Genomic DNA, 24,971 nt, shown 5'->3' with positions numbered 1-24,971 from the left:
TGTAATGTTACCTTCATTTAGGGTGCTTGTCTATTCACACACATTGATCCCAAATTTACCTTCATCAAGCAGCCGTTCGAGGTGGTTAAAAATTCCGCAGAAGTTGGGTAGGCTGCTCATCAGTTTCTTATCATTCATGAGCTGCATGAGATAGTCTGGGGTAGGCTTCGGTTTCTCCTTCGTTTCCATTTCCCCAACCATATTCCAAAAAATTAACAAAAATCAGCCCCAAACAGAACCAAGGATGGTACAATATATATATATACACACTGTATTTTGTTGGTAGGCTAAATGCGGTGAGCTGTTCTGTCTCCTGGTGTTGCGTTCAATTTCTTTACGCACTGCACTGCAATTCAACTCCGTCTGGTTGTATGCTTTTCTGAGGACAGGTGATAAAATAAAGAAAAAAGTAAACGAAAGGAAAAATAAAACAAAAATATGAAACGGCGGAGAGGTAGTTAATTATTTTTTTAGTTGCCCTTATAGAAGTTATCGGAATGAATAATCTACTCCCACTGTGTCCACTGCGCTTGGTTTATCTTTTAAAACGATGTGTCTTCTGCTTTCTCCTACCGAGGTTCTTGAGGCTGTGAAAATGTCCCTTTCCCCGAGTTCCCCAGAGCTTTCTGCGTGTTGTTATTTGTGTCTGCACACTGAAAACGTCTGTCCCTCCTGTCTCTACTCTCGATAACAGAGCTTTTTCAATGAAGCTGGCATTAGGTCTCATGTAACCGTGTGGCCGTGCTTCGCCTGGGCTCGCTAGCCCGTCACATGACCACACTTCACAGCCGAGTTTCGCAGCGGAGAGCTGAGGCGCGCGCTCCGCCGGGACCGAGTGTGGAAGGACAAATGCGTGTGCACATATTTACACAAAGCTAAACTAATTTCCTGCAACTCTACACATTTTACCATGAGGCTGAGAGAAAAATTACACATCCAGCCAATTAAAGCTTAAATATAGGTGCCTTGACTGTGATAAAGGCACTGGATTATGAACGGTCTTGTTTTCTAGATGAACAAATGAAATAGACAGTGGCATGGTGCATATAGCCATGGAAGCACAGTGACATACAGTATGCCTTAATGCAGTCATATTCGTGGCTTATTGGGGGTGTGGTTTTTAGTTCGTTTTTTTTGGCAACCCATCCTGCGAGAGTGAATGTCATTCCTGTTCATCTGTTCTGTTATATTTAATCAAGTCTGACTAACTCACTGCTCGCTATGAATTCTATCTGATGGTGTTTAGGTAAAAAGACAAATAATATCTCAATCTGATTGGGTGGGCTTGGTTCCCCAGTGGGTGGGCCTGGGCCCAGACCATCCGTGCCCAGGGGTGTCATGCAAACCAAAAATCTGAAGGGGGGCACAAAGTATGTGAGGATGGCCGGGAGGTGGCAATTGAAGAATTGAAACAGCCTTTTCCTGCAATCTAGAGCCATAATCATTATGCTTAGTTCTATGTAAAAAATATATGTTTATTTTTCTGCATATTTAAGCATACCTCTGGAGCTGTCTGTATCTGGTATCTGTAAACTGGTGGTTTTAATAAACAACATATGCTTCTCTGCATCTCTGCTAAAATTGAAAAAGGCTTCTAAAGTTTGTAGTTTCCACTTTAACATTTCAGACTTGATTTGCCCGAGCGAAAAAACTATCAAACCCTACACAAATTCTCATTAATTATAATGCTGCAGTTAAAAAACAACAACATTTGCTGCAGTTATTCTTCTGCTGTAGCAAACTGGCTCAAATTAATATGCTACATCTGTAGTAATTTCTTGATTAAAAATTCCTACCTGGACTATCTCCATTGACCTTTTTGCACAATTTGTTTGGACTCATCACATACACTGCTGCTACTGTTTATTATCTGTCACTTTATTACTAGTTCTATGTACATACTGTACACTATCTACTTCAATTACCCCGTACCCCTCTCTGCACATCGACTCGGTAATGGTACCCCATGTACAGTGCCATTGACTTTTTTCACATTTTGTTACATTACAGCCTTATTCTAAAATGGATTAAATAAATAGAAATCCTCAACAATCTACACAAAGTACCCCGTAATGACAAAAGGAAAATAGGTTTTTGGAAATGTTTGCACATGTATTAAAAATGAAAAACAGAAATACCTTATTTACATAAGTATTCAGACCCTTTGCTATGCGACTCGAAATTGAGCTCAAGTGCATCCTGTTTCCAATGATCATTCTTGAGATGTTTCTACAACTTGAACATTGTACAATAATAGTGAAAACATCAAAACTATGAAATAACACATATGGAATCATGTAGTAACCAAAAAAAGTGTTAAACATATTTAAGATTCTTCAAAGTAGCCACACTTTGCACACTCTTGGCCTTCTCTCAACCAGCTTCATGAGGTAGTCACCCGGAATGCATTTCAATTTACACAAGGAAGGGGTGGTATACAGAAGATAGCCATATTTGGTAAAAGACCAAATCCATATTATGGCAAGAAAAACTCAAATAAGCAAAGAGAAATGACAGTCCATCATTACTTTAAGACATGAAGGTCGGTCAATCCGGAAAATGTCAAGAACTTTAACGTTTCTTCAAGTGCAGTCGCAAATACCATCAAGCACTATGATGCAACTGGCTGCCACAGAAAATGAAGACCCAGAGTTACCACTGCAGCAGAGGATAAGTTCATTAGAGTTACCAGTCTCAGAAATTGCAGCCCAAATAAATGCTTCACAGAGTTCAAGTAACAGATACATCTCAACATCAACTGTTCAGAGGAGACTGTGTGAATCAGGCCTTCATGGTTTAATTGCTACAAAGAAACCACTACTAAAGGACACCAATGAAAAGAAGAGACTTGCTTGGGCCAAGAAACACAAGCAATGGACATTAGACCGGTGGAAATCTGTCCTTTGGTCTGATGAGACCAAATTTGAGAATTTTGGTTTCAACCACCGTGTCTTTGTGAGGCGCAGAGTAGGTGTTATGGTGTGGGGGTGTTTTGCTGGTGATACGGTCTGTGCTTTATTTAGAATTCAAGGCACACTTAACCAGCATGGCTACCACATCATTCTGCACGATACACCATCCCATCTGGTTTGCACTTAGTGGGACTATCATTTGTTTTTCAACAAGACAATGACCCAAAACACACCTCCAGGCTGTGTAAGGGCTATTTGACCAAGAAGGAGAGTGATGGAGTGCTGCATCAGATGACCTGGCCTCCACAATCACCCGACCTCAAACCATTTGAGATGGTTTGGGATGAGTTGGACCCCAGAGTGAAGGAAAAGCAGCCAACAAGTGCTCAGCATGTGTGGAAACTCCTTCAACACTGAAGGAAAAGCTGGTTGAGAGAATGCCAAGAGTGTGCAAAGCTGTCTCTGCGCTTTTAACGGACCTCTGAGACTATCACAGTGCAGGTGCATTTATACGGAGACTTGATTACACACAGGTGGATTGTATTTATCATCATTAGTCATTTAGGTCAACATTGGATCATTCAGAGATCCTCACTGAACTTCTGGAGAGAGTTTGCTGCACTGAAAGTAAAGGGGCTGAATAATTTTGCACGCCCAAATGTTCAGTTTTTAATTTGTTAAAAAAGTTTGAAATATCCAATAAATGTCGTTCCACTTCATGATTGTGTCCCACTTGTTGTTGATTCTTCACAAAAAAATACAGTTTTATATCTTTATGTTTGAAGCCTGAAATGTGGCAAAAGGTCGCAAAGTTCAAGGGGGCCGAATACTTTCGCAAGGCACTGTACTATTCAGACCCTTTGCTATGAGACTCAAATTTGAGCTCAGGTGCATTCTGTTTCCATTGATCATCCTTGAGATGTTTCTACAACTTGATTGGAGTCCACCTGTGGTAAATTCAATTGATTGGACATGATTTGGAAAGGCACAGGCATGTCTATATAAGGTCCCACAGTTGACAGTGCATGCCAGAGCAAAAACCAAGCCATGAGATTGAAGGAATTGTAAGTAAAGCGCCAAGGATTGTGTCGAGGCACAGATCTGGAGAAGGGCACCAAAAAATGTCTGCAGCATTGAATGTCCCCAAGAACACAGTGACCTCCATCATTCTTAAATGGAAGAAGTTTGGCCAAATTGAGCAATTGTGTAAGAAGGTCCTTGGTCAGGGAGGTGACCAAGGACCCAATGGTCACTCTGACAGAGCTCCAGAGTTCCTATGTGGAGATGGGAGAACTTTCCAGAAGGACAACCATCTCTGCAGCACTCTACCAATCAGGCCTTTAAGGTAGAGTGGCCAGATGGAAGACACTCCTCGGTAAAAGGCACATGACAGCCCGTTTGGAGTTTGCCAAAAGGCACCTAAAGACTCCATGAGAAACAAGATTCTCTGGTCTGATGAAACCGAGATTGAACTCTTGGCCTGAATGCCAATCGTCATGTCTGGAGGAAACCTGGAACCATCCCTACGGTGAAGCATGGTGGAGTCAGCATCATGCTGTGGGGACTGGGAGACTAGTCAGGATAGAGGAAAAGACGAACCGAGCAAAGTACAAGGAGATCCTTAAAAAAACCTGCTCCAGAGTGCTCAGGACCTCAGACTGGTGCGAAGGTTCACCTTCCAACAGGACATCGACCCTAAGCACACAGCCAAGACAATGCAGGAGTGGTCTGAATGTCCATGAGTGGCCCAGCCAGAGCCCGGACTTGAACCCAATCGAACATCTCTGGAGAGACCTGAAAATAGCTGTGCAGCAACACTCCCCATCCAACCTGACATAGATTTAGAGGATCTGCAGAGAAGAATGGGAGAAACCCTGGAAGACTCGATGCTGTAATCACTGCCAAAGGTGCTTCAACAAAGTACTGAGTAAAGTGTCTGAATACTTATGTAAATTTGATGTTACATCTTTTTTTATGTTTATAAATGACCAAAAATAAAAAATAAACAGCTATTGCTTAGTCATTATGAAGTATTGCATGTAGATTGATGAGGAACATGTTATTTTAATAACATTTAGAATAAGGCTGTAATGTAACAAAATGTGGAAAAAATCAATAGGTCTGCATATTTCCCGAAGGCACTGTACATATATACACACTACATGACCAAAAGTATGTCACCTGCTCAACGAACATCTCATTTCCAAAATCATGGGCATTAATATGGAGTTGGTACCCCCTTTGCTGCTATAACAGCCTACCTTCTTCTGGGAAGGCTTTCCACTAAATGTTGGAAAATTGCTGCAGGTACTTGCTTCCATTCAGTCACAAGAGCATTAGTGTTGGGCGATTAGGCCTGGCTCGCAATTGGCATTCCAATTTATCCCAAAGGTGTGCAATGGGGTTAAGGTCAGGGCTCTGTGCAGGCCAGTCAAACCATTTCTGTTTGGACATCACTTGGTGCATGGGGCATTGTCACGCTGAAACAGGAACATTGAAGCACAAAATTGTTAAGAATGTCATTGTAAGCTATAAGATTTCCCTTCACTGGAACTAAGGGGCCTAGCCCAAACCATGAAGAACAGCACCAGACCATTAATCTTCCTCCACCAAACTTTACAGCTGGAACTATGCATTGGGGCAGGTAGCATTCTCCTGGCATCCGCCAAACCCAGATTCGTCCGTTGGAATGCCAGATGGTGAAGCCTGATTCATCATTCCAGAGAACGAGTTTCCACTGCCCCAGAGTCCAATGGCGTTGAGCTTTACAACACTCCAGCTGACGCTGGGCATTGCGCATGGTGGTCTTAGCCTTGTGTGTGGCTGCTTAGCCATGGAACAGTTCTTGTGCTGACGTTACTTCCAGAGGCAGCTTGGAACTCGTTAGTGAGTGTTACAACCAAGGAAAGACGATTTTCATGGGCTACGCGCTTCAGCACCTGGGGGTCCCATTCTGTGAGATTGTGTGTCCTACCACTTTGCGGCTGAGCTGTTGTTACTCCTAGAAGTTTACACTTCACAATAACAGCACTTACAGTTGACCAGGGCACCTCTAGCAGGGCAGAAATTTGACAAACTGACTTGTTGGAAAGGTGGCATGCTACGGTGCCTCGTTGAAAGAAACTGAGCTCTTCAGTAAGGCCATTCTACTGTCAATGTTTGTCTATTGAGATTGCATGCCTGTGTGCTTGATTGTATACACCTGTCCGAAATGGGTGTGGCTGAAATTGTTGAATACACTAATTTGAAGGGGTCTCCACATACTTTTGATAATAATTATCTATGGCCCCCTCCCTTGCTACAGAAGGGATTCGGAACGTTTCAGCTGACTCTTTGCCCTGAACCTGAAGAAACTGCAACAACAGGAATGGCTCTTTTTGTGACAACGTTTATTTGCTGTGGGAGCAACCCAAAGCACTTTTTAAAAGAGACGGGATTCACCACAACCGCAGGGGTTCCAAGATTATTTCCAGCAACATCGCAAACTGTTTTAGAGAATGACGGACAGGGTCTCGTAGTGCTCCAGTTCTCCCTGTTAGAATAAGCAACAGAGGACTCCTTTAGAAATGGGACTATGGTTATTGTGAATAGCCTAATTTATGCTCCTTTAACTCCGGCTTCTACAGTGAGTTTATACAAACCGTTATATCCTACCATTCTGATAGTCTCAAATCTGTCAGAAAACATTGTTGTAACGTTAATAATTTGGCTGTTATTCCATTGGTTACCTCGAGGCAGATACCCCAGGGGCAGAGTGGCCCACACATTGAATAGGGCGCTTTTAAATGTTTGAGCAATCACAATTAAAACCATTCTCGTGAAGGATCTCTTTCCTGAGCGCAAAGTTGATTGCATGTTTCTCACTGAATCATGGCTGTCATCAGACTGTAGTGTCGCTCTTATTGAAGCCTCCCCCTGGACTACAACTTTTCATGCTCTTTCAGAAAAGGGAAAAAGGGTGGGGGGACAGCCTATTTTTACTAATGCTCTCAGCTGTAAGGACATTTCTTTTGGCGACTTTGGGTCTTTTGAGCATCATGCTGTACTGTTCAAATGTCAGCCACCAGTGCTGGCCATAACCCTGCATAGGCCGCCAAAGCACAGCCCCACTTTCTTTACTGATTCATCTGAACTATTGTCTATTGTCGTTAAGAACTATGCTAAAATCATTGTATTGGGTGATTTTAATATCCATGTTGACAAAGAAACTGACCCCAAGGACATTGAACTTATCAATATTTTGAGCAATATGGACTTTAAGCAACATGTTAGTTACAGGACCCACCCATAATTGCGGCCATACTCTGGACCTGGTCATTACCAAGGGGCTTTCTATTGACATATCCTCTATTGTTGATGTTGCTTTATCTGATAGCCACTGTGTTTTTTTATTACCTTGTTGCCCATAGCGCAGGGTAATACTGAACACATTAAGAAACCTTATCTTACCTCTGAAGTTGCTAAAGATTTTCATTTAGTGTATGAACAATATTCGGTACAACTTAAGACTTGTACCTGCATTCTTGATCCTATTCCCACCACCTTAAAAACAGTTTTCAATTGAATATCTGCAGAAGTGCAAGCTATTGTTAATCAATCTCTGTTCACAGGGCACTTTCCCAATTGTACTAAAAACTGCAATGTTGAAACCTCTTCTGAAGAAGTAATCTAGATGCTTCAGCCTTTAGTAATTTTCCAATCTTCCATTCTTAAGCAAATTGGTGTTGAGACAGTAAAAATATTTTTTAAATGGCAACTGTATCTTTGAAAAATTCTGGCTTTTGTGCCCACCACATCACAGAGTGTTAAGGTGGTAAATGATCTTAGATCCAACACAGAGGCAAACAGCTCTCTGACCTTGAACAGTACTATTAGATTTAAGTGCTGGATTTGACACTGTTGACCATGATGTCCTTCTGCACAGAATGGATTGACCTCTCCGGTCCAGTTCTAAATTGGTTTAGGACCTATTTAACCGGTCGAGAGTGTGTCACTCTTGGCTGAACATAACCCATAGAAAATACATATCACATGTGGCATTCCGCAAGGTTTGATTTTGGGTCCTGTACTGTTCAGTTTATACCGCGCATTCGGAAAGTATTCAGACCCTTTGACTTTTTCCATATGTTGTTATGTTACAGCCTTATTCTAAAATGGATTACATTTATTTTTATCCTCATCAATCTCCACACAATACACCATAATTACAAAGCAAAAACAGGTTGTTAGAAATATTTGTTGATTTATAAAATAAAAAAAGGAAATGTCATGTTTACATACAGTACCTTTGGCAGCGATTACAGCATCAACTTTTCTTCGGTATGACACAACAAGTTCAGTACATCTATATTTGGGGATTTTCTCCCGTTCTTCTCTGCAGATCCTCTCAAGCTCTGTCAGGTTGGATTGGAAGAGTTGGTGCACAGGCATTTTCAGGTCTCTCCAGAGATGTTCGATTGTGTTCAAATCCGGGCTCTGGCTGGGCCACTCAAGGACATTCAGAGACTTGTCCCGAAGTCACAACTGTGTTGTCTTGGCTGTGTGACTGGGGTTGTTGTCCTTTTGGAAGGTGAACCAAGGATCTCTCTGTACTTTTCTCCGTTCATCTTTGCCTTGATCCTGACGAGTCTCACAGTCCCTGCCGCTGAAAAACATCCCCACAACATGATGCTGCCACCACCATGCTTCACCGTAGGGATTGTGCCAGGTTTCTTCCAGACGTGACACTTTGGTATTCAGGCCAAAGAGTTCAATCTTGGTTTCATCAGACCAGAGAATCTTGTTTCTCATGGTTTGAGAGTCTTTAGGTGCCTTTTGGCAAACTCCAAGCGGGCTGTTATGTGCCTTTTACTGAGGAGTGGCTTCCGTCTGGCAATTCTGGCAACCATAAAGGCCTGATTGGTGGAGTGCTGCAGAGATGGTTGTCCTTCTGTAAGGTTATCCCATCTCCACAGAGGATCTCTAGAGCTCTGTCAGAGTGACCATTGGGTTCTTGGTCACCTCCCTGACCAAGGCCCTTCTCCCCCAATTGCTCAGTTTGGCCAAGTGGCCAACTCTAGGAAGAGTCTTGGTGGTTCTAAACTTCTTCCATTTAAGAATGATGGGGGCCCCTGTGTTATTGGGGACCTTCAATGCCGCATAAATGTTTTTGTACCCTTCCCCAGATCTGAGCCTCGACACAACCCTGTCTCGGCCCTCTACGGACAATCCCTTTGACCTCATGGCTGGATTTTTGCTCTTGGCATGCACTGTCAACTATGGGACCTTAGACATGTGTGTGCCTTTCCAAATCATGTCCAATCAATTGAATTTACCACAGGTGGACTCCAATCAAGTTGTAGAAACATCTCAAGGATGATCAATGGAAACAAGATGCACCTGATCTCAATTTCGAGTCTCACAGCAAAGGGTCTGAATAAGGTATTTATGCAAATATTTTCGCTTTGTCATTATGGGGTATTGTGAGTAGATTGATGGGGGGAAATTAATTGAATACATTTTAGAATAAGGCTGTAACGTAACTTCATGTGGAAAAAGGGAAAGTTTCTGAATACTTTCCTAATGCGCTGTGCAATTTGATTTGGTTAGTTAGCTAGTTATGAGGTTGGGAGACTGGGAACCTACCTGGGCCAGATAAAGCCAACTTCATAAAATTGTTATGAGGCTATTAGTATTACAATAAACCCTGTCCTGAAGTCAAATGACCTAGTGGCCATATGGGTGGAATGTCATTCATTTTTTTCATAATTTCATAACGAATTAACGTCATTAAAAATAACTCTGAATATCTGGTGTTTCTATGTCAAACGGTTTTGCTATATTTCAGTCTTCTGGTATGTACTGTATATAAAGTATAATATTGGGATGCATAACTCTATATCTGACATAGTACAGGTGTCTTCTTTTTTTTAAAGCCCATAACCATGTATGTAAGGTGTATAATTTACTTCAAAGTAGATTTGTTTAAGACAACCAAGAAACAGACCTTGATTTAGCCCACTACCGTAAAAAATGTTATTTTCTACATTGTAGAATAATAGTGAAGACATCTAAACTATGAAATTACACATATGGAATCAAGTACTAACCTAAAAAGTGTTAAACAAATCAAAATATATTTTATATTTGAGATTCTTCAAAGTAGCCACCCTTTGCCTTGGTGACAGCTTTACACACGCTTGGCATTCTTGGCCATGTTCTGATTATAACAGAACATGGCCAAGATGTTCAAATGTTCATAAATTACCAGCATGGTCAAATAATAGGTCTGGGACAGGTAGCACGTCCGGTGAACAGGTCAGGATTCCATAGCCGCAGGCAGAACAGTTGAAACTGGAGCAGCAGCACGGCCAGGTGGACTGGGGACAGCAAGGAGTCATCATTCCAGGTAGTCCTGAGGCACGGTCCTAGGGCTCAGGTCCTCCGAGAGAGAGAAAGAAAGAGAGAATTAGAGAGAGCATACTTAAATTCACACAGGACACCGGATAAGACAGGAGAAGTACTCCAGATATAACAAATGATATGTAAATGCGATAATGCATTCTACAGTCCAACCTAGTTGAACTATTGGGGATGTTGTGAATAAACACAGAATCAAAGGTAAGATTTAGTTTATGTGAGAAAGTCTCATTTTAAAGAGAATGGAGTGAATGATGTGTCGTGTTCTATTATGGCTTCATTGTTACAGATGTTGATTAAACCACAAAACATTTCACCAAACTATGTTAATTCCAGTGAAGGCAGGGGATCTTTTATTTTACCACACAATAAGCATGAATTATAACTGCTTAAATTCTGTCATTAAAGTATGTATATAAATAGTTTAATTGGCTTAATGGTGTTGCCTTTCTTTTGTTATGCAAAACACGTTCCATGCCCGGAGCTGGCTGCCTTTCAGATGTATTAGAAAAAACAAATGCCCCACTTTCTGTTTGATGTTACTTTGCCCGCCATCCCTTTTCACGCGAATGAAAAAGAACAGGAGCAATGTTTTAAAAACAGTCCGAAAAACAAAGCTGCAAAGAATGTGTGAAATGGGCCAAGGAGATGAGAGGCTGAGGGGGTTTGAGGGGGCCGAGGAGGCCTGTGGGCCTGGCACTGACAGCCCTGAAACAAACGACCCAACAGAACAGGAAGGGATTGTACTGGGTCTTTTCCACTACCTTTTCATCCCTTTGTGCCTCCACGGCCATTCTCATGGAGATCCACTTGTACTCGGAGGCCTAGGCTGGCTAGAGTCTCGCCCGCCTCTGCTCAGAGAGTGTGTTTGGATGAGGGGGGGGGGGGGGGGGGGGGGGTGTATTTATGCCCCCCCCCCCCTTAATGCCCCCTAGCCCCACCAGCTCCCCAATCCTCCACTCACTCACCCAGTGACGGCACCCTTGTTTGAGAGCAGAGGAATTACTGTTAATGAATGCATTCCTGCACACATAGACTGTGAAACATGGCAAAGAGAGCAACCAGGTCTCTGTCTGTCCCAACTTGGCCAGGAGAACACTGGCGCTCTCAATCTCTTTCCCAACTCTCCCTTTTTCAATCCCTCCGTCTTTCTCACACACTCTACCCCTTTAGCATGCTCTCCCCCTCATTCTCTCAGTCTCGCTCTCTCTCTGTCCCCCTTGCCCCTCTCATAAACGCCTCCTCAATGATGGCATGTGGGCAAGCAGGGTTAAACCAAAAAGAAAAGTAGCCTATAAACTGATGAAACCGGATCTAGACTGAGCAACGAGGGGGGGGGGGGGGGGGGGTCAAGCTCTCACCATGACAACGCCACCCCAATGAGACAGGAGTTTTGGTGAATGAACTGAGATATCAGCCTGATAATATTACATGACACCCTGCCTCAATGCCTCTGGCAGTGAACAACAACTCTGTCTGCCTCTATGGAAATCAGCTTTGTATCTTTTAAAATAGATTTTCTTCATAGAACAACAGGCTACGAAGTCACGGAGAGAGGCACTGAATGAGATATCAATGGAAGAGGTTATTTGATTGGCCTACATGTGACAATGTATAGTATTGGGAGGCTGCTGGTGTTGATAGTACTATACAGAAGCAGCATAATACTCTCACAACAGTTTGGTTTATTGTCACTCATCATTCTGTCCAAAAATACACGCCAATTCCATCTAACTGCATTCAATGTTCATCACTTCCATCATAAAATTCCATCTAACTGTATTCAATGAAATTCATTTATTTTGAATGCCACCCCCATTGCTTTGATGTTCATACACCATTAAATACAGTTTACATCCAGACAGACTGGCAGAGGCGTTCGTTCGGTAGAGCCAGAGCCCACATACAGCCATGCTCGAGACACCATACTGTGTAGGGCTCGCAGCACCAATCAGCCTGTCTCCAGGCTTTTTCGGTTGCCTGGTTCTTTGTAGCAGGAATCTGCCGGGTGCTAATTTGACGCGCTGTTGAGATAAAAGGGGGGACTCATGTTAGTTTCAGCATCAGAGGATCGGAATGCAGGCTATTTAACGCAGGAGTCAGACAATCCCCACGGTCGGGGACAGCCCCCGCCCGGACAGATCAGCTAAATAAATAGAGGAGTAATTAACAGAGCATCGAGAGGACAGGCATTAATGGGAGAGCGTTTCATTACAGCTCACGCAGAAGAGAGGACAGAGAGGGTAGGGGTGGAGAGAGGGAGGGAGAAGGGGAAGAGAGAAAGTGAGGGCTGAGGAATAGAGAAAGAAAAAGGTGGAGAGAAAGAGTTGGCGGAAGAGTGAAATACGGGGTAGGTTATGACGGGAGAGAGTGGTTGTTGTATAGAGTGAAAGAAAGGGGAGGAGGGAGAGAGTTGAAAAGAGAGAAAAATTGTTGAAAGAAAGTGACATTCCGGGACAGTTATGGAAGGAAGGGAGTGGTAAGGAAGAAGAGGGTAAGAGAAAGTGGGTATGCGAAAGAGAGTGTGAGGAAAAAGAAAGGGACAAGGAAAGAAGAGTGAGTTGGCAACAGTTTTTGGTCACAAAAAGTATAGCACCTGCTGTGCATCATCAGCTCGATAATAAATCGCAACATACACATCATGACTACAAAATATGTAGAAAGAAACGTAAAGTCATTCTCAGAGTACATCTTGATATGCGGTGTTCTGACGGTGTTCTGACGGGTTATTTTCCCAGTGAACTCCTGTGTCCTGATGGCTTAATGAGATTATAACAGTATTCAGGAACAATCAAGGCTCTGTTGCAGTGATCAGCTGCCATACTGTACACCTGACTAAATGTATGCTATAGTTATTGTATACATAGGCCCTAACTACATACTGTCCATGTTTTGTAAAGTACTTAAGTAAAAAATACTTTAAAGTACTACTTAAGTAGGTTTTTGGGGTGTCTGTACTTTACTATTTATATTTTGGACAACTTTTACTTTTACTTCACTACATTCCAAACAAGAATAATGTACTTTTTACTCCATACTCCTGACACCCAAAAGTACTCGTTACATTTTGAATGCTTAACAAGACAGGAAAATGGTCTAATTCATCCCTACTGCCTCTGATCTGGCGGACTCACTAAATAAACTAACATGCTTAGTTTGTAAATGATGTCTGAGTGTTGGAGTGTGCCCCTGGATATCTGTAAATTAAAAAACACAAAAATGGTGCCTTCTGGTTTGCTTAAAACCTCAATGGGATTGGAAAAATGAAGAGGAGAGTAAATGAGTGCATACTGACCCACAACTGATCTGTAGGGCACCTTACCCATAATGCACCATTCTCAACTGGCTCAAGCTGACCACATGATGCCATGGACTACAATGTTACTGTGGGTATGTCTCATATGTGAAATAACATGACCTAGTGCCATGGAACATTGCAATGGTTCTACAATATTTCTTCTGAAAACCCTCTTCAATTTTGGACTCGACTTCAACACAACAAGACCAAATAATACTTCCTGTTTCACTTCTCTATGTGCTGCAGTCTGAAACACATTTTCTTTGCTGCTTATACAGAGAAAGGATTAGTCATGACAGTGTTTTCAACTGTGATTACAACACATCACTTGTTGTTTTCAACCTCTATCTGCATTTGATTGATGTTTCCCTAATGGCTATTGATTTGATCTTCAGAGTAAATAAAAGCATATCTCCTAAATGTAGTGTTGATGCTTGGAGCTCTCATTCTATTTGTCAGCACACAGAGAGGGTTCATTAGATAGCCGGAGGGCAGAGTGTCTGACTGTCAGTATCTGTCATTTGTGCAGGTACAGATAAATAATTTAGACAAACAAAAGGCTAACTTCAGCAGAACAGCAGCAGTTTAATAGGGAAGAATGCTCACTACCGTTTCGAACCTTCTGTAAGCCTAACATAGCTACTATGGGTCATTCATTGCACTTCGAAAACAAATCTAAATCTATCGCCATGACATCCATCATGCTCTACTCTATTTGTGTGTGATTGTGTCATGTGTGAATCTGTATACACCGTGTGTATACATGCCACGTTGTGTCTGTTATGGTGTACATGCCACCGTGTGTGTTTGCGAAACTAGTATACGTGTGTGTGCCACCGTGTGTGTTTGAGAAACTAGTGTACGTGTGTGTGCCAGCGAGTGTGTGTACAGGCACAGTGGACAGTGACTCCATGGTCTGTGGGAACAGAGGGGCTGATTGTTAGCCGGTCGAGGGGAGCACAGTGCACCATTGTGAGATACAGGAGAAGGGGAGCGAAGAACAGAGACACAAAGACAATTAGCGGACTTCCACAATGGAGACATCACCACAACGGCGACTTTCAACCGGGATTGGAGGCACCGCCTGTGTGCCACAGAGGGACGACAGAGACAATGGCTGTTTCCGTGTCATGGAGCCCACGGCCATTCACCTCTGTCCATTGTTTGGCCCCACCCTCTCCCTTTGGATTGGCCACTGCTTATCATGGAGATTGGGTGACAGGCGGACTGGCTCTGGTTGCAGTAACCTGATTGTGTGGTGATTTTACATGTGCTCTTGTGTAAAGTCACAGGTTCTTACAGAGTCGCTCAAAAGTCTCTCTGTTCTTGTGTCTCCCTTCCTAGTGAGGCTATAGAGATCACCAGCTTGTAATCCTAAAACCCAGGAAATTAGTTACCTCTGGTTCTTTCAGCTATGGGGAAAATGAATGGGGAATGAAGGTTAACATACACCCAGGAGATCTTATATGTTTTGTTCTATGATATAATAGCAGTCAGTTAACGTGAGCTTCACAAAAAGTGACATTAGCTGATTTGAGATGATCTCATAGAACAAGACTGATGTGGCTAGCTAATGTTATCTGTTGTTGCTGGCTTCTTTTTTTTTTTTACTACACTGCGTTCAAAAGATTAGCCCAACTGGCTCTATGGCTGGTACTAGAGCTGGATTGGTCATAAGCATTGATTTAGGAACACTTTGGGAACCGATGAAAACCACAGGCCTATCTTTGACTTGGCCATCTATCTCAAAGGTTTTGGCATCTTCCATAAATCGTGGCCTTGACTCTGCCGTATAAATAATTGGAAATAATAAGAGGAAGCTCCCGTAATATGGGTAGCTATTGAAAGATCGCTGCGATGTGTTTTTTCTACATCGTAACGGACATGGTGCAACCGTGGTAGGCTGCTGGCAGGCTTCGCTTGCGGTACAGCCAAGCCAAGTCAGCCCGTGCTCATGGTCCTCACAGGTGAAGGGAAAGAATAGGTTACAATGACTTTGCTCACGATCATGTCACTATATATTCCTTGAATTTTATTTTGTGGGTGCCTCTTTCATTATCTGAATAGACAATTATGGCTTCTAGCGAACGTTACACCGATCAAAGCAGTGGAGCATGCAGGAAGCAAAACGTTAGTGATCCAAACCTTTCTTCTTGGAGTGACGGAGGGAGCAAGTTGGCTAAATGCTATCACATCAAGCAATTATACCATTTATATATCTATATATTTTTTTATACAAACTAGCTCAAAAATAAGTGGAAATTGACAAATGATCATAATCTTCTGGTAAAAGACAGTGGAGGTGCCACAACAAGTTTGCACCTCCTATTTTAATTTGCTCCATGGCTCAGGTGGCCGAGTGGACACTAAGCTGTTTGACTCATCTCCGTCGTGAAGAGGAAACAACTTAGTAGTTGTTTCTGATGAATAAACAATGCCATGCTGGTGGGTGGTGACATTCAAGTGAAACCCAGCCCTGAAACGAACTGTAGGCTGAAAAGGATGTGTATGTCATGTCAAAGGAAAAGGAAAAGTCACCACATTTATACGGATTTCAAGTGGGATGACAGAAGTGGCAGACAATTTCTCAACTGTCAGTAAACCGTGGTTGGTGTGCTGTAGGGCTGCTAGCACCATACAGCCTTATCAACTTCAGACACAGGTCTGATACTCTCTTGTCTACAGAGGTATGGAGTCTCATAGCCACCAGTGGTCTGATAAGTGCATGTTAGTAGTGTCCACACTTCTGTAAGGAGGACATTACTTCATTGTACACAAATAGGTCTAACAACAGGTGGCGGGGGAGTCGAGGGGATCCATATGGTCTCCAACAGCCAGGGATTGAACCATGGCCATCTATTCTAGTCCCTCTCAGTCTATTTTTGGTGTGTTAGCATCGCAGACCAGACCTGAGGGTAGGCAGTGGTCAGAGGTAGAGTCAGGCTTATCCCCAGGAGAGATCATAATGATGGAGGAGATGACATGTGACAGTCTGTAACTGGGCCTGTCCAGCAGCCCTGCCTGTGCCTGTGATGTGCCAGAGGGGAGACTCAGGGAACGGCCCTGTTGTTTTGATTGAAGTAGTCTCTCTATTCATTTTCCTCTGAGCCGACGTCCGCTGTGGCAGTGGAGCAGAAGAGAGGCTATGATGTGTCTGTGGGGAACCCAGGCATCCTAGGACATGGCAGTGCCAGCATGGGTGGCACAGGGACAACTGCCATATGCAATCTGACAGACAACCACGAGTTGCACCGACTGTAGTGGAACCAGGAAAATGTCTTGGAAACTATTTTGTCAGGAACATCAACCTTCATTGTGCAGCCTATTTGATCTGATCTAATTTTGAATCATTTGTTCCCCTTTTCCTAACTACTTTAAGCAGCTGCGGTTCACAATGGTTGGTTCTCAATTGCGTAAGTGTTTGAAACCGGTGAACCCCGTGAACCTTGATGAGCTGGAACTGAGGATGAGGAAGAGCTTGGGTGGTCTGGATGGAGAGAAAGAGGTCAAGAGATTGGGGATTGGAGGGGTTATTATCTGGTTGATGTGGAGAACCCTCTGTCCTAGTCCTACCCTATCCTTACACCCCTCTCCCCTATCCACATACCACATACAGTACACACACACACACACACACACACACACACACACACACACACACACACACACACACACACACACACACACACACACACACACACACACACACACACACACACACACACCCTGTGTACCGTTTAGCTGTGTCCAGGCTGACTGAGGGAATACGCTCTTTTGCGCTCGCTACACATTCCCCCTGTAATCCAGCCACTGTGGCATTCCCGCCAACACACTTCATTCACCCTCACCCTCCCCTCCCCTCTCCCCTCCTGTCCCCAATGAACGGAGTGAATGGGCACACCCTGATGTTACAGAGGGTACTCTACACTGTGCCTGCACCTTTCTAAATGGAGCTGCTTCCGCCCATCACTTATCCCATCCCTTCCAGTCAGTGGTGGAAAAAGTACCCAACAGTCATACTTGAGTAAAAGTAACGAAACCTTAACAGGAAATGACTAAAGTAAAAGTGAAAGTCACCCAGTAAAATCCTACTTGAGTAAAAGTCTAAAAGTATTTTAGTTTTAAATATACCTACGTATCAAAAGTAAATGTAATTGCTGTAATATACTTAACCATTTAAAATGTAATGAGTACTTCTGGGTGCGAGGAAAAATGTATAGAGTAAAAAGTACATAATTTACTTTAGGAATGTAGTGAAGTAAAAGTAAAAGTTGTCAAAAATAGAAATAGTAAAGTAAAGTACAGACACCCCAAAAAACGACTAAAGTATTTTTACACCACTGCTTACAGTCGCTAGTGAAAATCTACACACCCCTTACACAGTCTTCACATTTTGCTGCCTTAAAATTTGATCTAAAAAGGGATTAAATCAGATTGTCTTCCTATTGATCTACACAACCTACTCCACATTTTCAAAGTGAAAGAAACATTCCAGAACATTTTCCAAATTACTAAGAAATACAACATGAGGATGTACTGATTGCGAATATCTTCACACCGCAGAAATAATACTTGGTGGAAGCACCTTTGCCTGCCTTTACAGCTGTGAATCATTTCAATAAGATACTTCCAACCTTACACAACTTAGGGCAACATAAATCCATTGTTTTTGTCAACATTTCTCAGGCTCAGTAAATTTGGTTGGGAATCATTAATGGACAGTGATATTCAAACCATGTCTCAGTTTCTTTAAGCAGATTTAAGTCAGGACGGAGACTGGACCATTCAGGAACACACCTCCTGGAAAGCCATTCTGGTGTGTACTTTGACATTCAAATTTGTGTAGGTTTTTAAATGACTGAGGTGGGTTTTCCTCTAACTTTTTAAATTGGGCTCTGCTCCTTTCATATTTATTTTCATCCTAACAAACTCCCCAGTCCCTGCCGGTGACAAGCATACCCATAACATGATGCTGCCACCATGATACTTGCTGTGCTGACTGTGTGAGTGTCACTTCCCCCCATGTCTAAGTCCAGGCTACAGTAACACTCTCACCTCTCTGTGAGGTCTAGCACAAAGTTTGGATCAATACCCTTCTCGTCACGCCACGGAGGATAATATTTTCACCCTGCACCCTGTTTCAGGAGCATAACCCTGGAAGGACCTCATTAAACAAGCTGTCAAGCCTGGTTTTAAAGACGTTCCATGCTCCGAGCGTCTTTATTTCCCCCTCGCAACATCTGCACGGAATGTCCTGCGCTGAAGAGCAGGGCAGAAAGGGCATGTTCTGTTCAGCAGCTGTTAGTGGGCTTACAGAAGTAACACACTAGGCCCAGCACAGGAGGATGCCTCCTGTGGGGGGAGGAGATGGGGGTGGACAGGCCATGGTGAGTGTAATTGGGATTAGTCTAATTACGCGCTTGTCATACCTTTGAGTGGGCCCATGGCCTGGTGGGTGGTGGGGCCGGTGGGGGTCAGGGTCAGGGAGGCTGGCCCGACACAGGGAGACAGAGCTGCGGGCTGGGGGCCAGCCGCAGGCCATGAGTTTTTCCTGGTCAGGACACATGTTCAGGAAAAGCTCAGGGGCTCTGTATACAGTGCATTCGGAAGGTATTCAGTCTCCTCCTCTTTTTCTACATTTTGTTACGTTACAACCTTATTCTAAAATGGATTAAAAATAAATAAATGTCCCTCATCAATCTGCACACAATACCCCATAAAGACAAAGCAAAAAGAGGTTTTTAGAAACCTTTGAAAATGTAGCTATAAAAACTTAAATATCACATTCACAGAAGTATTTACTCAGTACTTTGTTGAAGCTCCATTGGCAGTGATTACAGCCTCGAGTCTTCTTGGGTAAGACGCTACAAGCTTGGCACACCTGTATTGGGAGAGTTTCTCCAATTCTTCTTTGCAGATCCTCTCAAGCTCTATCAGGTTGGATGGGGAGCGTCGCTGCACAGCTATTGTCATGTGTTTCCAGATATGTTTGATCGGGTTCAAGTCCAGGCTCTGGCTGGGCCACTCAAGGACAGTCAGAGTGTCACGAATCCCGTTTCCTGAGTCTGTTTTTTGCCTATGTTCTGTCCTGGAGAGTTTTTTCCGGCGTCCTGGAACGCACCCTGTCTGGTTGCCGGGCAATGTAGCCAGTTGGGGTTTCTGATTACCCGCACCTGTATCCCATCAGCTATCTGCACACCTGGTCCTGATCATCATCTCTCCTCTTCATAAGCCCGGACCTGACATCCATTCCCTGCCGGATCGTTAGCCATGAACAGTATGTTGTGCCAGAGTATCAGCCTCAAGTTGGATAGAATTTGTTTTGTTGTTTGTTATGTATTGCTTGCCTTGAACTTACCTCCGTTTGTTCTGTCTTCAGTTACTCACCCGGATCATTTACCCCATTCCCGCCTGGTCGTCGGAGGATTCCGCTTCCCCATTGGATCCACCTATTTACTCCCATCAACTCACCACCGCTACCCGCTATGCCACCTGGATATATCTACCCATTCACATTCACTTGTAAATAAATACTCACCTTCTTCCTACTCTCCTTGTCCTGGTCTGCTTCTGGGTTCGATTTTGAAGAAACGTGACAGAACGATCCGGCCAAGAATGAACCCAGCGGACCTGGATTCCGTTTGCCATGCCATTACCCAGCAGGGGAAGACATTGGGACAACACAAGACAGCGCTACAGGAGATAGTGGTGGCAATCCAGAACTTATCTGCTAGCTTGACACAGATCCAGGATCAGCTCAGTTTGCTGGCGATTCATTCACCACCTGTTTCACCCATCTCACCTGCCGTGCCTGATGCGGTTTCCTTCCGTGAACCCAAGGTACCGACGCCTGATAAATATGAAGGGGATTTGGGAAGATGCCGTTCGTTTCTTATGCAGTGTGGGTTAGTGTTTGATCTGCAGCCCCATTCTTACGCCACTGACAAGGCTAGGATAGCCTTTGTTATTGAACTGCTGCGTGGAAGAGCTCTGGAATGGGCTTCAGCCGTTTGGGAACGACAGGGGACCTGCATGGACGAGCTGATATCCTATCCAGAGCCTAGTGACCTAGACAGCTTGGTCACTTTATCTATTCGGGTAGATAATAGAGTCCGAGAGAGAAGGAGGGAGAAGCAGTGGGGCCCATCCAATCAATCAGCACCTCGGTTACCATTCGGTTCAGGAAGTGAACCAGAACGTATTGATCGTTATTCCCCACACGGGATTAGTGGAGGGGTCTTGCCACCAGATCCTGAACCAATGCAAGTGGGGCGACACGGGCTGACTAAGGAGGAGCGCCAACGTAGACGTGAGACCAACAGCTGTCTCTACTGTGGTAGCTCAGGACATTACATCTCCGCTTGTCCACAGCGCTCGTTAAACTGCCCGGCTCGCTAGTTTTGGGAGGAATTTTAGCGAGCCAGATTCAACCTCTCAAGAATCCTGTCAGACCCCGTTTTCCTGCGACCCTTATGAATAAGGATCAGAGCTTAGAGATGAACGCTTTTATCGATTCAGGTGCCGATAGCAGCTTTATTGATGCTGACTTGGTGGAACAGCTGGGGCTTTCCAAGGAGCAATTGCCGGAAGCCATTGAAGCAACCACTCTGAACGGCAGTTGTCTGGCACGGATCACTATGAGGACTGAACCGGTTAAGATGTTGTTGTCGGGGAATCATTCAGAGTTTATCTCCTTCTTCATTCTGTCCTCGCCCCATGTTCCTCTGGTTCTTGGTTACCCCTGGCTGAAGGAACACAATCCCTCGTTTGATTGGGTGACGGGTAAGGTAACTAGTTGGAGCATTGATTGTCATGCTAACTGTCTTAGGACTGCCTGTTCTCCTGACATTTCCAGTCAGGTCAGTGACTCAGCTCCTCCTGATTTGTCCCTGGTTCCAGAAACATATCACGAGTTGGGTGAAGTATTCAGTAAACAGAAGGCTCAGTCCCTTCCTCCCCACCGACCTTATGACTGTGCGATTAATCTGTTTCCTGGAGCCGCCTTTCCCAAGGGACCTTTATACAGTATCTCTCGACCTGAACGTGAGGCCTTGGAGACCTACATCAAGGAGTCTCTAGCTGCAAGTCTCATTCGGCCCTCGTCATCACCTCTGGGAGCAGGATTTTTTTTTGTGAGCAAGAAGGATGGCACTCTTCGACCGTGTATTGATTATCGGGGTTTGAATGATATACGGTCAAGAACAAGTATCCCCTGCCCTTGATGAGCTCGGCTTTCGATTCTTTACAGGGTGCTACGGTTTTTACGAAGCTTGATTTACGTAATGCTTATCATTTGGTTCGGATCAAAGAGGGGGACGAGTGGTTGACTGGGTTCAATACTCCGATGGGACATTTCGAGTACCAGGTGATGCCGTTTGGACTGACCAACGCTCCTGCTGTGTTCCAAAGTATGGTGAATGACGTTCTGAGAGATATGATTGCTATTTTTGTGTTCGTTTACCTGGATGATATCCTCATCTTCTCAAAGGAGCTTTCTAGCCACGTTCAACATGTCAAGCAGGTCCTGCAGCGGTTATTGGAGAACCGTCTGTTCGTGAAGGCTGAGAAGTGTGATTTTCACGCCCACACGACGTCCTTCCTCGGTTACATCATCTCCAGGGGAGAGATCAAGATGGACCAAGAGAAGGTTTGGGCGGTTCGGGATTTGGTCCAGCCCGGTACGAGATTGCAGCTCCAGAGATTCCTGGGGTTTGCAAATTTTTATCGGAGGTTTATCCGTGATTACAGCCGGGTGGCCGTCCCTTTAACTGTACTGACGTCTTGCACCAGAAAGTTCTGTTGGTCTCCTGAGGCAGACCGAGCATTTCTAGATTTGAAGAGCCGATTCACCAACGCCCCGATTCTCTCTCAACCTGACACTTCCCGTCAGTTCGTTGTGGAGGTGGATGCGTCTGATGTGGGGGTGGGCGCCATCCTGTCCCAGCGTAGCTCCACTGACGGTAAACTCCATCCCTGCGCCTTCTACTCTTGTCGTCTTTCTCCAGCTGAAAGAAACTACATGTGGGTAACCGGGAGCTTCTCGCTGTGAAGCTTGCCTTGGAGGAGTGGCGTCACTGGTTGGAGGGAGCGGAGCAACCGTTTGTGGTCTGGACTGACCACAAGAATCTGGCTTACGTGCAATCGGCTAAACGTCTCAACTCTCGTCAGGCCCGGTGGGCTTTGTTTTTTGGACGCTTCAATTTTTCCATGACGTTCCGACCTGGGTCGAAGAACGGGAAGGCGGACGCCCTGTCCCGGATGTTCTCCAAGACGGAGGAGAGTGAGGCCAAGACTGAGACGATTCTTCCCCAGAACGTTGTCGTGGGAGCCGTTACATGGAGGATTGAGGAGGAGGTGATGGCGGCTCTTCGGACACAGCCCGGGCCCGGTAACGGTCCACCCGGTCGGTTGTTCGTGCCTGAGTCGGTTCGTTCTGCTGTCCTTCAGTGGTCAGCAAGATAGCTTGTCACCCTGGTGTTGCTCGGACTATGGCGCTACTGCGCAGACGATTTTGGTGGCCTGCCATGGGAGAAGATACCCGGGGGTTTGTTGCCGCTTGTCCTGTTTGTGCGCAGAATAAGAGTACCAATCGGGCCAGCTCTGGGCTTCTTCACCCCCTGCCTATTCCCCGCCCGACCTTGGTCGCATCTGGCCCTGGATTTTGTCACGGGGTTGCCCTCTTCTGTTGGTAACACGGTTATTCAGGGTCCACGGGTTGCCCTGTGACATTGTTTCTGACCGTGGTCCTCAGTTTACCTCTGCTGTCTGGAAATCCTTCTGTTTGGCCATTGGAGCTACAGTCAGTCTCACATCTGGATTTCACCCCCAATCTAATGGTCAGGCGGAGAGAGCCAACCAGAAGATGGAGTCCATGCTGCGTTGTCTTGTCTCCTCTGATCCCACCTCTTGGTCATCTCAATTACCCTGGGTCGAGTATGCCCATAATACCCTTCCTTCATCTGCCACTGGGATGTCCCCCTTCCAATGCCTGTACGGATACCAACCTCCCTTGTTTCCTTCTCAGGAGAGGGATCTTTCGGTCCCTTCTGTCCAGGCCCACATTCGTCGTTGCCACTGGACCTGGCATCGGGCCAGGAAGGTCCTCCTTAGAGTTTCTGACCGGTATCAGATCCAGGCGAATCGTCGCCGTATTCCTGCTCCCGCTTATACCATCGGAGATAAGGTGTGGTTGGCTACACGGGATCTTCCTCTACGGACTGAGTCGAGGAAACTGTCACCAAAGTTCATTGGTCCGTTCGTGGTGGAGAGAATCATTAACCCTGCTGTGGTCCGACTCAAATTGCCGGCAACGCTTCGAGTACACCCCACCTTTCATGTCTCCTGCCTCAAGCCGGTTCATCTCAGTCCTCTGTTACCCCCTCCTCCTCGTCCTCCTCCTCCTCGGATGATCGGAGGTGGTCCTGTCTACACGGTGCGCCGCATCATGGACTCCAGACGGCGGGGTCGAGGGTTCCAGTATTTAGTGGATTGGGAAGGATATGGTCCTGAGGAGAGGAGTTGGATTCCTCGGCGTCAGATCCTTGACGATGACCTGCTTCGTGACTTTTACCGCCTCCACTCTGGCGCTCCGGGTAGTCCGCCCGGTGGCGTTCGTCGGAGGGGGGGTACTGTCACGAATCCCGTTTCCTGAGTCTGTTTTTTGCCTATGTTCTGTCCTGGAGAGTTTTTTTCCGGCGTCCTGGAACGCACCCTGTCTGGTTGCCGGGCAATGTAGCCAGTTGGGGTTTCTGATTACCCGCACCTGTATCCCATCAGCTATCTGCACACCTGGTCCTGATCATCATCTCTCCTCTTCATAAGCCCGGACCTGACATCCATTCCCTGCTGGATCGTTAGCCATGAACAGTATGTTGTGCCAGAGTATCAGCCTCAAGTTGGATAGAATTTGTTTTGTTGTTTGTTATGTATTGCTTGCCTTGAACTTACCTCCGTTAGTTCTGTCTTCAGTTACTCACCCGGATCATTTACCCCATTCCCGCCTGGTCGTCGGAGGATTCCGCTTCCCCATTGGATCCACCTATTTACTCCCATCAACTCACCACCGCTACCCGCTACACCACCTGGATATATCTACCCATTCACATTCACTTGTAAATAAATACTCACCTTCTTCCTACTCTCCTTGTCCTGGTCTGCTTCTGGGTTCGATTTTGAAGAAACGTGACACAGAGACTTGTCCCGAAGCCACTCCTGCGTTGTCTTGGCTGTGTGCTTAGGGTTGTTGTCCTGATGGAAAGTGAACCTTTGCCCTAGTCTGAGGTCCTGAGTGCTCTGGAACAGGTGTTCATCAAGGATCTCACTGTACTTTGCTCTGTTCATCATTCACTCAATCCTGATGAGTC

General features: G+C 45.0%; 1 protein-coding gene and 1 long non-coding RNA gene across 9 annotated transcripts in view; one reads left to right on the top strand and one right to left on the bottom strand.

Annotated features, from left to right (window-relative positions):
- Positions 1–24,971, bottom strand: part of LOC110502352 (KH domain-containing RNA-binding protein QKI) — a 149,771-nt gene that overhangs the window by 105,221 nt on the left and 19,579 nt on the right. For 5 of the 8 annotated variants that reach the window (XM_036959644.2, XM_036959646.2, XM_090216681.1 and 2 more), the window contains exon 1: positions 60–834. The exons of 1 other annotated variant lie outside the window; for it this stretch is intronic. In XM_036959644.2, the coding sequence (XP_036815539.1) occupies positions 60–201 (142 nt within the window). In that variant the 5' untranslated portion in view covers positions 202–834. Of the gene's footprint in view, positions 1–59; positions 849–10,158; positions 10,333–24,971 lie in introns of those variants that run through there. 2 more of the 8 variants (XM_090216682.1, XM_090216683.1) reach the window with 2 other exon arrangements.
- Positions 23,488–24,745, top strand: LOC149972491 (uncharacterized). Its single transcript, XR_016490939.1, has 2 exons — positions 23,488–24,474; positions 24,577–24,745. It is a non-coding gene; the product is annotated as an uncharacterized LOC149972491 (long non-coding RNA).

Source organism: Oncorhynchus mykiss, chromosome 23 (genome assembly GCF_057628025.1).
Source record: "Oncorhynchus mykiss isolate SJ-2025 chromosome 23, ASM5762802v1, whole genome shotgun sequence".
Classification (NCBI taxonomy): domain Eukaryota; kingdom Metazoa; phylum Chordata; class Actinopteri; order Salmoniformes; family Salmonidae; genus Oncorhynchus; species Oncorhynchus mykiss.
This window is presented reverse-complemented; position numbering and strand designations above follow the sequence as displayed.